The sequence below is a fragment of the Cariama cristata genome, unplaced genomic scaffold, assembly GCF_000690535.1.
Source record: "Cariama cristata isolate BGI_N322 unplaced genomic scaffold, ASM69053v1 scaffold31071, whole genome shotgun sequence".
Classification (NCBI taxonomy): domain Eukaryota; kingdom Metazoa; phylum Chordata; class Aves; order Cariamiformes; family Cariamidae; genus Cariama; species Cariama cristata.
The window spans coordinates 1,664-3,292 of record NW_009601475.1 but is presented as its reverse complement, the minus strand read 5'-3'; the positions used below and the strand labels follow the sequence as shown (position 1 = coordinate 3,292).

The window sequence follows — 1,629 nt, the reverse complement described above, 5'->3', positions numbered from 1 at the left end:
GGAGGGGGGGAGAGCGATGCGTGGATAATTATGGTGCTTGATATTTTTTCCCCCTAAAAAAAAGATGTCAGCCCCTGGCTGGAGTATTCCTCCTTAAAAACCCTCTCTGAAAATGTCATGTCCCAACAATGTGACTTCTAACTCGTTTTTGATGGACTCGTTGGCCGGGACCTGTAGAGGGGAGAATTATTCCTCCAGCCAAGGGATGTACATGCAGCCTGGGAGCGATTTCAGCTGCGGAGTCATGAGGAACTGTGGAATTATCCCATCTCTTTCCAAAAGGGACGAGGTGAATAGCGCTACCTTGTCTCTCAGCACCTATCCATCTTACCTTTCTCAGCTAGACACTTGGTGTGACCCCAAAAATACGTACAGGATCGAGCAACCTGTTGCAAGACAGCTCCCATCCTGCTCCTTCCCAACCAATGTCAAGGAAGAGAATGTTTGCTGTATGTATAACGCTGATAAAAGAGCAAAAAATGCCACAGAGACAGCCCTCTACCCCAACCAAATGCCTGAGCCTTGCCTAAATGACCATGAAGTCCCCGTTCCTAGCTACTACCGGGCGAGCCAAGGTTACCCCTCCATGGAGAAGACGTCAAACTGCAGCAATCCAAATGAGTTTGAGGCAAGTTTTGAAGCCAGGGCGAGCCTGAACCCAAGGAATGAGCATCTGGAACCAGCACCACCACCTCCTCCACCTCCTCCGCCGCCCCCGGTGCCTAAAGTGAGTTTCCCCGAAAACACCAAAACAGATAATCCTCAGAACCCAGCCACCAACGAAATTAAAACAGAAAAAAGCGCCCCAGCACCCAAAACCAGTCCTTCGGAAGCCGAGAAAGAGCTGAATAAAAGCACTGACACCAGCACTGACAATTCTGACAATGAAGCAAAAGGTAAGGGAAGCATTCATTACCGGTAGCTAATTTCAGCAATTAGTAATCATCCATGGCTAATAAGAGGAATGCGAATATGCAGTAATGTGCTCTCTACCCTGCCAACTTCTCCTCCAGAAATTGGCACCGTAATGTTCTGTCTTGTTGCTGTCTTTTTGGGGGAAAAAAAAAAAAAAAAAGAAATATTCTTCCTAGGAATGTTGGGTTTGGGGCTGTGGTTTGGTTCGTTGTGTTTTGTGGTATTTTTTTTTTTTTCTTAAATATATGTGTATTCGAGCTGAGAAAAAGGAGCAGGCAGCTCTGAGAACTCGTCCTCTCGCTGTTTATATGGAGAAAATGTGCTGTGCATGTACTTATGCAAAAAAACCCCAAATTCGGTCCTTGCAGCCAACGCTGCGGAGTGTCATCAGACGAGGTGGTTTTGCTTGGAAATCGCAGAGATTTGGGGGTTGCTTGTTTGTTTGGGGGAGGATGTTGTGGGTTTTAAGGCAGAGAAACCTTGATTTCTTTTTTTCTTTTTCTTTTTTTTTTTTTGTTTTGGTCCCCTCCATACCGCTTTCTGTGCAAATGCTTGATTTCCGTGTGCTAAGCGAATTCGTCTTCTGTGGCTTTCGCTCGGTGTTAAAGCGGGGTAAAAAATATTAAAATGCGTAAGGTCTAATTTGCAGTGACAAACAGCTCAGGCTGGAGTTGTGGACTGTGGCTCGTTCCAGGGCTTGGAAGCTCGTTGGGA

At 46.2% G+C, this 1,629-nt stretch overlaps 1 protein-coding gene across 1 annotated transcript; it reads left to right on the top strand.

The window, feature by feature from the left end:
• Positions 1-79: 79 nt before the first annotated feature.
• HOXC10 (homeobox C10) lies at positions 80-896 on the top strand (the record flags this gene model as incomplete). Its single annotated transcript, XM_009710477.1, has 1 exon — positions 80-896. A coding segment is annotated over exon 1 (784 nt), but the record flags the coding sequence as incomplete, so codon positions are not given.
• Positions 897-1,629: the final 733 nt, after the last annotated feature.